This window comes from Macrosteles quadrilineatus, unplaced genomic scaffold (genome assembly GCF_028750875.1).
Source record: "Macrosteles quadrilineatus isolate MER2022 unplaced genomic scaffold, UCM_ALF_1.0 Scaffold_2__2_contigs__length_208266976, whole genome shotgun sequence".
In the NCBI taxonomy this organism is placed as follows: domain Eukaryota; kingdom Metazoa; phylum Arthropoda; class Insecta; order Hemiptera; family Cicadellidae; genus Macrosteles; species Macrosteles quadrilineatus.
Window position 1 is genome coordinate 208,254,354 of NW_026542595.1, and position 12,625 is coordinate 208,266,978.

The 12,625-nt window shown below is 33.5% G+C and overlaps 1 protein-coding gene across 1 annotated transcript in view; it reads left to right on the forward strand.

Annotated features, from left to right (window-relative positions):
* The window catches only part of LOC128985686 (methionine--tRNA ligase, cytoplasmic-like), a 51,788-nt gene extending 40,781 nt beyond the window's left edge, over window positions 1–11,007 (forward strand). The window contains exons 15-20 of the mRNA XM_054405459.1: window positions 1,809–1,992; window positions 2,666–2,827; window positions 4,962–5,093; window positions 6,110–6,169; window positions 10,183–10,314; window positions 10,749–11,007. Of these exons, the coding sequence (XP_054261434.1) occupies window positions 1,809–1,992; window positions 2,666–2,827; window positions 4,962–5,093; window positions 6,110–6,169; window positions 10,183–10,314; window positions 10,749–10,763 (685 nt within the window). The 3' untranslated portion in view covers window positions 10,764–11,007. The remainder of the gene's footprint in view (window positions 1–1,808; window positions 1,993–2,665; window positions 2,828–4,961; window positions 5,094–6,109; window positions 6,170–10,182; window positions 10,315–10,748) is intronic.
* The last annotated feature ends 1,618 nt before the right edge of the window (window positions 11,008–12,625 follow it).

Consider the following 12,625-nt stretch of genomic DNA (forward strand, 5'->3'; position numbering starts at 1 on the left):
TACTTAACAAAAAAATTTAGGCTGAGTGACATGGCCTACATTACAAACAACAAAAAAAACACTATTACATGGGACAGAGGGACAAAATTTACATTAAACAAGTTGTAGGCCACAATAACAATACAAAATATGAGCACAAACTAGGCCTTAGGCCTAATAAAAAGTTAACAGGGACACAGAACAAACGGACCCTAGCCCGCACAAAAGTGAGTTTCAAAGTGGGTTTTCTTGGGTAATATCTGGCCTAGAGTCTCGGGGAAAGCTTTGAAAACTTGACAACAAAGAAAACTACAAAACTAACCAGAAAAACTTGTGGTCAGACCACACAAAGCTTGGCCAAAGGCCCATAGAAACTCTGAACAATTCCAGGCTCAGAAATGGGTCTAGCGCCTTGAAAAACAAGCAATTGGTAATTAAAAGTAATACCAATGCACAGAAGGTGCTTAATACTTGTTTTTCACTAGCCAAAACCCACTCAAAGCCTGCTCAACATGTGGCTGAAGGCCAAAACTAATTCAGAAACTTTCTAACCTAAACAAATCAAAATATCAATCAACTTACTCATCTGACGACTGGCAAAACACTTATCTACATGACTGGATCAAAACGTTGTAAAGTTGAATAAAACAACATGAGGAACAACGGCATAAAAACGATTTACACGGATACAATTTTTTATGCAAACAATCACCAAGTCTGAGATGGTTGACAGTCGCACGCCTTCTGACCCCCAAACGTCAGGCGGACATTGACTCTGGGTTGCAGGTTTGCTGCCCGACCCAAACCGACTGAGTTCCGGCGCAAAGCCAGTACTCGCACTATACAAAAAACACTGAGGCGTGACATTGGTGGGACGCTTGGTGGACAAGTCACGGCTCAGCTATATATAATTTATAATCAAAATTTATTCATTGACTTATCAAAATTATTATTCAAAACAATTCCTCCATTTAAAATACAGTGCATCTGAATTCAAGATTATCAATAAAATTCATCCATGTTTTTTTTTATGTGAACCCCATAATTTAAGAAATGATTTACAACAATGAACAGTGAGAGTGCAGTTAAGGTATCCAAGAAGAACCTACAGAAACTATTAGTTTTAGTTGTGATAAATAAATTGTAAAATTATAAAATAAAGTATTGTCAAAATATCCAAATTAACTGAAGAAAGAAGAATTTAGGGCTACATTATTCAGAAGAAAATTATTATTACAGAAGATTGGTGGGAACATTCCATTTAAAATTAGGCCTAATTCAAACTATAGACATCTCCAGGATCCATTTTGGGACTAAAACTACCTCCATGTTTCATTGATATTAACAAAAGAAAAGAAAAATTAATCATCTTATTAAAATATTGTTTCCAAATTATTATTCAATCTACATCTTAACTTACTACATAAATTCAAAGAAATCTTTTGATTCAGTCTGCACAAATTTTACACCCCTCAAGAATTTTTGTAACCACTTATTTACCTTTAAACATTGTACCTATTCAATAACATCCGTACCTCATCATTTCTATTATTAGTCAAGACAAAAATAAAATAACAACATATTTAGAGGTTTATTTCATAAGCTAGCAAGAGTCACTACATTCAGATAAATATTAGAGCGTGTTTTGCTAAAGAAGTGATACAATTTGAAATACTGCATGTGATGTTCACTATTTCTAGGTTTATTTACTATTTGAATGTTCGAATAAACTCATTAATATTGAGCCGGGCTCGAATACTAAATTATTTGTTCAACTGTCCCTAGTTATTTTATGTATGTAGTATTGATGGTTGAGTTGGTTTGTACAGAGCCCGAGCCAAGACGTGTGTTGGAGTGTCGTGTAACATTGCTACCTTGCTGGCCATGTTGATCAAGCCCTACATGCCTCACACGTCAGACGTGATGGCCGCACAGATCAACGCACCTAAGGACGCCTTCATACTCACAGACCATGTCTATCAGATACTCACTCCTGGACACAGGATAGGAAAGGTGAGCAAAGGGCATGTCAACTTTTTTTGGAAAATCGGTTGATGATATGATGTGATGATATTTACATTTGTGGTACTGGATTATATTATTCATAACTACTGGTTACTGGCTTCGGGTATTCGGTGTTTTTTTTGTTAATTCAATGGTGATGATGATTAAGAATTAAAAAAATAATAGTTGCAATGGAATACAAATGTTTTCTTCATAAATTGAAAAAAAAAAACTGTTTAATTTAATAGTTTTAGTATTTTTACAACGGTTTTCATTATTTTTCCCTGATGTCCAAACTAAACTAGCCTGGCAAAGTCGGATAAGGGTAAGACTGAAAAATTAAGACCATCAAGTACCATTTTCTAAAGGCGAAGGAAAGGATTTGGATGTTGGTGGACGGGTATAAAAGTATATAAAGTATAAATTCTCGGTAAAAAAGTTTAGACCAAAATCCAATCCATAGTTCTTGGGAGATTATAGTTCTGGCACCTCAAGTATTAAAAATACTAAGTGGTTGGGTCTATTACTTCCTCCACTGAAAATAAAGTTCCAATTCAGTTTTGGCATTTTGGAATAAATTTCATCATATTTTCTGGAAAAGCGCAACAAACGCTACTGGTATAAAATAATTTAAGCAGTTGTTTTTTTTTTTTTTCAAATTCGTCTTGTCACTTGCCCACAGCCAGTTCCGCTATTCGCCAAGATAGAGCCGAGCACTGTAGATCAACTGAAGAAGAGGTTTGCAGGCAGACAACAATCACCTCCGGCTGCCAAAGGCGTCAAACCTACGCTAGACCCAGCCATTGATTCACTGGACAAGATGGAAGCTGCGGTCCAGAAACAGGTACCTTAGTCAATCAGTCAATCCTTTAACAGCTTCAATACTTAGGTAGCAGTTACTTCTTTAACAATTTATGACATTATCATAATGATTTGTACAACATGTAAATTAAAGGAATGGATATATTAAATTTTATTTTTATATTGACAGAAATGCAGTGTTACACTAATAAGTTATTAATTTGTGTATTTAATGGTTTTTTATTGTATTTTTGTCGATTCGATGACAATTTCATAACATTCAATTTTCATTACATTTTATTTTATTTTATTTTTTTAAAAATTTATTACTAATTTTGAGAGTCATGTTGTATGTTGGTGTTTTGTAGGATGCCAGTGAACATTAAGAACAGGCTTATGTTATTATCTATATAGATAGATATATAGATAGTTTGGGAAAGAACCATACTTACCTTCTTATCATCATAGGTTGTTATAATAAACAAAGAGAATGAAAACCCAAGTGTTCCATTTGATTTTGGCTGGATCAAATAATGTGCTTGAAGCCTTGGAATCATATTAGTGATATATTGTTATTATTACAATCATATTATATATTATTATCGCTTCATTTCCTAATACTGGATAGCCAAATATCAATGAATATTTATTTACTTACCTTCTTATCATCATAGGCTGTTATAATAAACAAAGAGAATGAAAAACAAGTGTTCCATTTGATTTTGGCTGGATCAAATAATGTGCTTGAAGCCTTGGAATCATATTAGTTATACAGGGTGGCTGAAAAGTAACTTGCACCCCCCCTTAACTTTTCAACCATTTGAGATATTTGAAATCGGTTTGCGGCAACCTTCTTAGATATGAGGGGCTACAATAATTATGGTCAATTTTGAAAATTTTGTCCTTAGGGGTAGCGGGGGTAGGGGGTAGCTCAAAATTTTCAAATGACAAGTATAGTCGAGTTTGGTATCATTTTAAAGGTCTTGACGAAACATAAACATTGACATCAAGAAATCCAAAATCGGCTCACTAATAACAAAATGGCGCCCTAAAACGTTTCAAATCCAAATAACCATGACGGTGGCAAAAAAATTAACTTGCACCCTCTTTAACTTTTCAACTAGTTGAGATATTTGAAATCGGTTTGCGGTAACTTGTTTGGGTATGAAGGGCTACAATAATTAGGGTCAGTTTTGAAAATTTTGCCCTTAGGGGTAGCGGGGGTAGGGGGGTAGCTCAAAATGTTGAAATAGCAAGTTTAGTAGAGTTTGGTATCATTTTGTAGGTCTTGACGAAACATAACAATTAACATAAAGAAAATATAAATCGGACCATTAATAACAAAATGGCAGTTCAAAATTACTTTAAATAAGCATTGTCTCAATCATTTTTAGCTGCCATTTTGTTATGAATGGTCCGGTTTCTATTTTCTTTATGTTATTTTTTATTTTTTATGTTTCGTCAAGACATGTAAAATGATACCAAAGTCGACTATACTTGCTATTTGAAAATTTTGAGCAACCCCCTACCCCCGCTACCCCTAAAGGCAAAATTTTCAAAACTGACCATAATTATTGTAGCCCTTCATTTCCAAACAAGTTGCCACAAACCGATTTCAAATATCTCAAATAGTTAAAGAGGGTGCAAGTTAATTGTTTGCCACCCTCATGGTTATTTGGATTTGAAACGTTTTAGGGCGCCATTTTGTTATTAGTGAGCCGATTTTGGTTTTCTTTATGTCAATGTTTATGTTTCGTCAAGACCTTTAAAATGATACCAAACTCGACTATACTTGTCATTTGACAATTTTGAGCTACCCCCTACCCCCGCTACCCCTAAGGGCAAAAATTTCAAAATTGACCATAATTATTGTAGCCCCTCATATCTAAGAAGGTTGCCGCAAATTGATTTCAAATATCTCAAATGGTTGAAAAGTTAAGGGGGGTTGCAAGTTACTTTTCAGCCACCCTGTATATTGTTATTATTACAATCATATTATATATTATTATCGCTTCATTTCCTAATACTGGATAGCCAAATATCAATGAATATTTATTTATTTTATACCATCTGGGATTCCCCACACTGCAATACTGGTACCATTGTCATTGCCATAATCTGATGTGTAGCCTCCATTACAGTACATACAGTAAATCTCTTATTTTGTAATATTGCAGGCTGACCTTGTAAGATCTATGAAGGAAGGCGGAGCTGCCAAATCAGAATGGCAGCCACATGTCAAAGTCTTGTTGGAGATGAAGAAACAGTTGGAAGGAATGAAGAAGGCCACACCACAAGTTCAAAATCAGGTAAACGAAAAAAAAAAAAAATGGTTTGAGCCCCAAATGCTGATATGGGCCATCAAGTCGTATTCAAATAGCCACTCACACAGTGTATGTGAAAAGCTCATAGAAAATAACTGTAAGATATATCCAGCAAAAAATGTGACCTTGAAGTATAGAACTACACCAAGCTTGGGCTTTGGATTTATCAGTAAAGTTCATATGGTAGACATTAGTCTAATCAAAGGCCAGTCAGTTTATAAGTGTCTTCCTGCAACGAAGATTAATGGTTTGAATCTTGTCTCGGTCAGGCTTAGTCTGATAATAAATAAGACAAGTTTACGCAACGATCGTGTAAAGATCTTCATCACACAAGTAGAAATTTAAGGCACTATCTTGCCTTAAAACTTCTACGAGTGTCGTAAAGGCTATTACACAAGTTGCTTTACTATTACCTACGCCGTTTTACTAGAACTGTTTGACATTTTCAAACTCTTTCAATAAACCTTCCTGCAATTGTTGGTTAGCAAATTGTTTAGTTCACCTGGGATTTAGGAAAGAATGTGCGTTCCTGGAGGAAATCAGCAAATCAACAATTTTATTGGTCCACAATTTGAGTTTTGTTACTGGCTGATAAGTTGGCGTTGGAAGAATTACTTCTTTCTCATTTGCAATTTTACTTCTTTTCTCTCTTTATCCTTGAACCCCATTGGTCAGATACTTTATCACTCTAGATAAATTAAGTAAGATCAAAATTAACAATGTGGTAATGTGAATCTCTTTGATTCCAAAAATTGTTTTGACAAGGCTAGTATAAAAAATGGTCGTAAGTTTAAAGTATTTTACCTGGTTTGGAGCAGAGTTATTTGCCGCTTGGTGGATGAGGTACATTTAGAATAAACAATGTTTTAAGTGGAAGTTAATGGGAAGGTGGGTTATTGTGAGTTGTGTCACGATCAGATCAGGTCGCGATACGATCAGGCTACTTTTCACCTATCTTTACTGTAATATAACTGTCCAAGTAACTTCCTTGTTTGTTACAGACCTCATCACCTTCTTCAAGCAGAACAGTTGAAGTTTTAGAAAAAGAAGTCACTGAGCAGGTTTGTGTTGAAAAGTTTCATTTTCAGTTTATTCATTACATCCATTTATAAATATCCGATTAATTTGGGATACAAATTGTAAAAGAATCAAAATGTAGTTTTAAGGGCAGTATTGATATAACTCATTCTTAATAAATTTAAAGATATTGGTTTGGTTTGAAAAGTAACTTATAACTTACAGAACTAAATGACAAATGACAATTCTTTATTCCTCATAACATCTGTTACAATTATTACAAACGTAATACACAGACAGGTATACTGTCCAGGTTTCTAATAAATAAAGAATTCTAAATATAAAAAAAAACTAAGATTTAGCCGGTAAGGTACCCCTACAAAAGCTACAGCATGGTGGAACTGTTTATGTTAGGAGAGGTTGGCGAGAGAATGGGTGTCTGTTACCAGGAGTCGTTGAAAAATTCCTCAAGAGTGTAATATGCTTTTTCTTATAAAACGGTTTTGATTTTGTCTGAAAATTTTGCTATGTTTAATTGCTTTAAGGCGTTCTCATTGTATCTTATTGTAAATTTTTAACCTCATATAGAGAGGACTTGTTTCATACATACAAACCTTAGGTAAACCTTGAGGACCTTGGTACGTTACTCATGCTGTAAAGTAAAACAACAATGCTGTTAAATAAGTATACAACGCTGTTGAGTGAATCTTTTCAATTTTAAGAACTGAACTTAAATGGCTCGTTTAAAAAAACCGTCGTAGGTAAACTAATTAACACAATTTGGTGTGAAATATGTCTTACAAAATCCAAGCGTTTGCAACTTATTATCAAATAGCTGTACCCGCGGGCTTTGCCCCATTTAACTTCTTAATTTTCAAGATGAGCTCGTTCGCATGGCTCAATCACGTCCTGGTTGGAGCTCGTTCGCTGCGCTCACTTGCCTTCAGGTTAGCTCGTTCGCTACACTAACTCGCCTCCAGGTTGAAGTTCGTTCGCTACGCTCACTCACCTTTTGGTTTCAAATTAGCTGTGTCATAAATTAAAAAAAATAATAGTGCTGCACCCTGTTGGTAATCCTTGTAACTTTAATGCTATTGAACATCAATAACATCATAGAACAGAACCAATTTGTTTAATTGAAACAGCTGTTAAGATTCTTTAATTCCATTTAAATATGAGTACTCATAAGGTTAACGTGGGAAACTCCAGAGCCACTGGGGCAGAGCCCGAAAGCCCGATCAGAATAAAAACTACTTAGTTTTTCTATTTAATGCCTAAAGAATCGGTGTACCGAATTTCAGCTTCCTAGGTAAATGGGAAGTGGGAGAATTAGTGATGAGTGAGTGAGTCTGTCAGTCAGTGAGTCAGTGAGGGCTTTGCCTTTTATATACAGTCCAACCTCAGTATAACGAATCTGAAGGGACCGAACTGAATATTCGTTATATCAAGGATTTCGTTAAAACGAGGTCCGTTATAAAATAGAGGTTAGGTTTGCAGGAATTTCGCTAAGTCGAGGTTCAGAACCAGCGTCGGTCAATATAGGTCGGGATTTGACCTCATTAAAATACAGTACAATTAAAGTAGCATAGGCTACAATACTTTACAGTACAGTGTTTACATTGTAGGTACAGTAGAACCTAAATTATCCGGCATAATAAAGGGGAGGGATCTTGAATATTGCGCAATCATGACAATGGCATTGACCTTGGTACAGGTTAAAAACTGTAAGTTTAAAATCACAGCTTGTTCTAACCCTCCTAAAACCTAGCCAAACACTGTATTGTGTAGCCATAAACCATGTAAAGAACAAAACAAAACAGTAGAAAGTTTTGTAAGCTACTGCTCGCGATAGGCCGGTAGGCTACTTACAATACAGTACTGATTTATCACAACAGAGGAAAGTAAATAATAATCAGCATTGGTGTTGCTAGTTGAAACAAATCGTATTGAAAACAATAAATTATTAGATAAGTCATTATAAAAGTGTATAATCATAGCCAACTTAAGGATAATAAAAACACTCGTAAAAGGAACGCTAAAATAACGATGTTGCTATTATTTCTCTTTGGTTTTGTTTTTATATTCTTTCTTAGGTTTCTCTTTATCCAAAAATTGTACAATTCCCCATAGTTACTTATCGCCCAATCGCAGCTTACTAAACACTACGTCGTCCTCGTCATCAGTCCTCACCTCAATGAATGAAATCAGTTCTCAGTTGCAAGTTGCAACATCAGACAGCAGACGGAGATGTGTAAAACGGAGCAGACGAATGTTAGCGCAAGCGATGACGTGACCTTTCTATTTCATTTGATAAAGAAACAGTTTTTCCCAAAACAATAATTGGGTGGGGGATTTGTTATATCGAGGGAAAGACGTAGACAATTCGTTATGCAGAGGTTAAATTCGCTATGTAGAGGTTCTGACAATGATAAATTCGTTATATTGAGGTGTCTTATTTTAGCCGAAATCACGAAAAATTCGTTAAATCAAGGTGGTTGTTATGGTTTGTTCGTTATGTAGAGGTAAAATATACATTGTGTCTTATGGAGAGTTCTAGGGGATTAAAAAAAATTCGTTATATCAAGGAATTCGTTATATCGAGGTTCGTTATATCAAGGTTAGACTGTATATAGATTCTAAATTCAAACAAAACGTTTTATTAATTGTAGTAGTAAACTTGTTGTATTAGATTTAAAGCAATCAAGTCTCTCGACCATATATTTAGCTGAGTCAATTAACTCGTGCCTTTGTTGTATGGAGAGGATTTACTGAGTGCGACCCATGGACTAAATTGAATTTGATTGTTTCCCGTTCTGTCTGAAAATAGTTTGCATTATGATTAGTTTGATAAATCCTACATAGGAAAATGAAAATTGCAATTTACTGTGGGGGTAAAAAGTTAGGTACTGATTTTTTCTTCAGTTATTTCAAAGGAGTTCCTTCCAATTATTAGCTTATTTTTACTCACAATAATTTTTTTATCAATAAGGAAGTTGTATTGTTATAATCGTTGGATCTTTAAAGTAGATTTCAAATTGTTATTAAAAAATTAAAAGATTGTGAAAAATCTGTATGCTGGAATATGAACTGATTTGGAATAATTATTATTAAAACCACGGATTGTGAATTTCAATTCTCTGGACTTGGAAACTACTTAGATTTAGATAGAAACTTGGTGACCTTTGATACTTGTTTCAATTGAAATATATTAGTTGTTGTCATTGTCATTTATACAGGTTTTGACAGAGTTTTAAGATATAAGGATTCAGTAAAATTTTGTTCACGTTAAAAAAAAATATTTATAAATTAATCATCCATCAACTTTTCAAAATTATTTTGTGAGTTATTTAGTCTATCACATTCATTTACATTCATTTTGTTTTTATACATTGTATTGTTTGTATATTATAATTTTTGCTAAAATCAAAATCGCTTTTGAATTGGAATTCAAAGTAAACATTTCAATACCAAGGTAAAAATTCAACAATTTTAGAACTAGACCATCTGTAATAAAAAAATAGTATCCCATCACATACATACTAGTGATTCGGATTATTATGTACAAGGATAGGGATCAGCTAGCTTACCTGGTAGACAGAGTCCAGATTAGCCTTGGTAACACACATAAAACACCACATAACACAACACAGAAAACATCAGAAGGGAGAAGAAAGAAGACTCAGTCTTCTTTGAGTCTCCCTAACTGGGACGAAATATTAAGTTTTCTGTGTTGTGTTATGTGTTTTATGTGTGTTACCAAAGCTAATCTGGACTCTGTCTACCAGGTAAGCTAGCTGATCCCTATCTTTGTACGTAATAATCCTAATCAGCCAATTGGCCGTTCCTTAACTTTTATACTAGTGAATCAATCTTTCTGTTTATTCCATCTGATTTTCCATTTCCCATGAAAGCATTTTATGAATCTCTTTTCCACAACATACACTAAAAGCTACTTTTAAACATCAACGCTAATCAATCATGGATCACATCCATATTACACTGCAATAAGCAATTAATATTTTGCCAGCTTTTAAATGCAGGTTAAATTTTGTTTCAGGGAGAGAAGGTTCGAGTGATGAAGCAAGGTGGGAAGTCCAAACAGGAATGGCAGCCGGAGGTTGACAAACTGTTGAAGTTGAAAAAAGAACTCGCGGCTCTCAAGGGCGAACCTGATCCTACCGTCAAGCAGGTACAGAAAAAAGTTGTATTTAAATTATTTTAATTTAGGTTTGTGCTTGCCATTGTCAACTGTCTAAATGAGTGTTTGAAAAGCTTGCCTTCAAATCTGAAGGTAGCTGGTTTGATCCTTAGCATTGTAGATCCTGAATCCTTATGTTATTTTGTCATTGGGCTCTCAATCATAAAGTCAACATTGAACGGCAAGGAAACTAGTGTTTTGGATTTTGGGTTTGGGCAGTTTCCTTGCAAAATAAGTAAACTTTCTATAACGCTGAATAAAACACTTTTTATACCGATAAGATGCTTCATTGTGAAAAGGCTTGGAGAAATTGTGTCGCAATAATAAGTGCATAAGGGAAATCTTCTCATCTGGTTTAGCGGTTTCAATAATATACTCATTGAAATCTATTCAAAATTTAAATGATTTAATTAAAACTTTTTCAGAAATCGAAGAAATGACACAAAGCCAACCCTTCCAAAGGAAAGAAAGGACATAGATGAGACGAGTGATTACAGAAACAGCAATTTTTTTAGATGAAAAGATCTTATTTATTAATTTGTTTTGAAAACAAAAATACTGCTTTATTTATTACTTTACAAAGTAATTTGTAAATTTTTTAATAGAATAATTTTTAAGAGTGAACGTAGAACCAGAAAGTGCTTGTAAATAAATAAGAGGTGACTGAAATGTTGTGGTGTATTTTATATGCCTTATTCCTTAAATATTACCATAAATATCTTGGAAAAGGAGAGTTGATTTTATAATTTTTTCAATATGGTTTTGGTGCTTTCGTGGGGAAAGAATCTCAACATGTAACTTTTTACAAAAAATTTACAAGGTGGTGTAGTATAAAAAAAATCAAGAAGATGAAATGATGTTGGATTATTTTTTGTTTAAGAGGTACCTACTTAAGATTTGTGTAAGATTTTTTAAGAAGCATTGATCAGAAATGGTAAAGTGGTCTAAAATTTTATCACTTTAAAAAGGGTTAAGAATAAAAGGCACAACAGTTTAAATCAGTTTACTTTTGATTTATATTTAAAGCCATCTTTTATTGAATCTCTAAATAACGGAGATTAATAATATTGAAGGCAAAAGTCTAGTCAGTAATGTTTGAATGTATTTTTCAGTCTATATTTTTTGTTTAGGTTCCAAATATTTATATTTTTTTTAGGGATGGACGAGATTGGATTTTTAGTTCGAGACGAGACGAGACGAGATTTTTTATTTCTCATAAAATTTCGAGACGAGATTGAGACGGGATTTCCCTTCTCATACACAACGGGAAATGCACGTTCAAAATTTTTACCTGATTTTGTAACATTGTTAGATGACTGTTTTAATACAAAAATAATGATAATAGGCAAGAATATTTACAATCTTTTATTAAAAAACATCAGCATAACATTTTTTTATTAATCACGCCTAACTTATTAAAAATGCCTACGATTAGGAAACATAGTGATATCGGTTAGGATGGAGTTAAACTTATCCTAAAATAAAATAAACCATAAAATAAAAGCAATATTAATTTTTATAAAATAGTTACTTGTTTTGACTTTTTATAGTAATAAAACATTCCTCACACTGCTTACACTTAACAAAACTTCTCAAATGTTATTAAAGTAATATTATTAAAATAATTAAAGTAATATTTACATTTAAAGAATTAATTAAATAAGAACGCCTTCGCAAAGGAAACGCAACTACAACACGCTCCTGTATTGCGGGTATTGCATTGACTTTCTGCAGGCGTTTTTAATTTTTTGTTGTTTTTTTTTTTATTCTCGTCTCGATAAAAATCTCGGCCAAAAAGAAATCTCGTCTCGTGTAACGAGATTTAAAATTTCCCAAAAATTTCCCGAAATTTCGAGACTTGACCATCCCTAATTTTTTTCTTAAATTAATTCAATATAATGTTACCTGCTTATGTTATTTTAAATGGAAACTAATATTCAGAATCTCACCCAAAGACAATTTCTTTTTTCGTTAGACACCAAAGTTGAAACGTAGCCATAGGCTTACCAAAACAACCCAAAGATACCATTAGTGAACGATCCTTCTTGCTAATGTCTGTTTTGTGAGAGTTTCTGTTTGAAATATTTCTGTTTGTAAACTCCCTAAAGCTCTTTAAACAGTTCCATTCCTTATCAAGGAGACAAATTGGAATTCCATTCTTTTAGAAAACACTTAAAATTCAGTAAGAAATTATTTAGACCTTTCGATGCTAGAATATTTTTTTTTTTTTTGTAATTTCCTGAAAAATGTTTAAGTTTTATTTTGTTGTTATTATTAGTTTTTTAGAGGTTAACTGTAAGAA